This window comes from Sphaeroforma arctica, assembly GCF_001186125.1.
Source record: "Sphaeroforma arctica JP610 unplaced genomic scaffold supercont1.141, whole genome shotgun sequence".
Classification (NCBI taxonomy): Eukaryota; class Ichthyosporea; order Ichthyophonida; genus Sphaeroforma; species Sphaeroforma arctica.
The window spans coordinates 104,675-106,349 of record NW_014040417.1 but is presented as its reverse complement, the minus strand read 5'-3'; the positions used below and the strand labels follow the sequence as shown (position 1 = coordinate 106,349).

Sequence of the window (1,675 nt, the reverse complement as noted above, 5' to 3'; positions counted from 1 at the left end):
CCGTTCAGACAGGTCAAGCAATACCAACAGCCCTAAACCTCAAAACTCAACAAGTATACACACCTATTCCAGGGTTGGCTGTAGGTTCTCTCCCGTACATTCGCTGGAAGTTGCGGCGCCACAATAAGTGGTAGGCCGTGTCAGTTGTCGTATCCCATCCACTCACGGCACACAGAGCTTCCTCTTGCGCTTTCGGAATGAAGACAAGGCGGGTCAGCGGTATGGTGTTCGTGTGCGCTGGGAAACGGATTAGGTTGTACATGCATGAGAATCATGGACTCGCATGCCTGAACCACTAAAGGTATAGTCACATGCCTGAACCTCTAAGGGTATAGGGCTTAAATACCCTAAAACAACCTTTCAACACGAACTACGAGCCAGATACATGGTGTTCGTGTGCACGGGGCAATGCGAATGACATGTGGTGATAGGTGTTGATGTATACGGTTGTACTTGCATGACAATCATGGGCCTGCATGCTTCAGCACCCAAGGACACGCCTACATTTGAAATCCTAAACCCTATATGAGTGGGTCTAATGTCGCCGCGTCTGAAATGAAAGAAAGAATGTGGTATTCATGAGAAGATATGGCATGTAGGGTTAAAGCGTTTTAGGGTTTTCGTTATTATCCAAGATAGTTTTTTGTAAAAGCATGTGACACACTCATAGCAATACAAATGTATCGCTCACCAAAGCAGTGCCTGCTACCATAGTCGCTCTCAGCTATACGGTATTTTCCCGTATGTCTAAGGTTTTAGGGTTGTAAGGTTTAGGGTTTTCCTGAATCGGGATGTACCTACCACACAGGTTTGTATAGAGATAAGCGCATACCAACGAATGCGGCTCTGTTTGGTCGTCGTGATGAGGTGGGTGGCCGTGTAGATGTTGCGGGTGGGCGTACTGGAGCTCTATGCGGCCCCCCCGACATACGATTGAATACATCCATGACCTGTGTGTATAAGAGAGTGGTGAGATATAAATAGAACTAATGTTGCACGCGTAGTTATATACTATTGAATACATACAATACAGGTAGACCTGATCTTTTGTCTACTACATATAGCCCATGTAGATATATTTACGTGAACATGTGTACATTTGATGTTTTGTTTACTACGTACAGTAGATGTAGATATATATATGTGTGCATATGTAAATTTGATCTTTTGTTTATTACATATAGCACATGCAGCTATATATACGTGTACATATGTACGTTTTGATCTTTTGTTTAATATATACATGTACACATATATATTTGATCTTCTGCATACTACCTACACCACATGTCGGTATGCCCAACATACTACAATGCACATACCGCCGGCACTCTCATGATGTCAATAGGATCGCCCACAACATCGCTGCCTTCACTACCCATCATCTTGAACTGTGACACCAGCAGTACAAAGTGGTCCTGGGTCTCATTGATGACTAATTGGTATTCCTGTGCAGCGGTTACAAGTAAGAATATATACGCAAGAGTATATAAGCAAGTGTAGGTATATAATTATTGCATGGAATGGCCTGCTATGCATGCCTGGGGTCGGTTAGAGCTCAACGAACTGGTTTGAATACACACACACACACACATATATATATATATATATATATATATAATAAAATATATATATATATATATATATATATATATAGTATATATATATACTATAC

At 41.6% G+C, this 1,675-nt stretch overlaps 1 protein-coding gene across 1 annotated transcript in view; it reads right to left on the bottom strand.

Moving 5' to 3' along the window:
- The window catches only part of SARC_02956 (hypothetical protein), a gene marked incomplete at its 5' end in the record, with an annotated part of 17,673 nt that extends 17,411 nt beyond the window's left edge, over positions 1–262 (bottom strand). The window contains one exon of the mRNA XM_014303272.1: positions 64–262. Coding sequence (XP_014158747.1) covers positions 64–262 — 199 coding nt within the window. The remainder of the gene's footprint in view (positions 1–63) is intronic.
- Between the last annotated feature and the right edge of the window lie 1,413 nt (positions 263–1,675).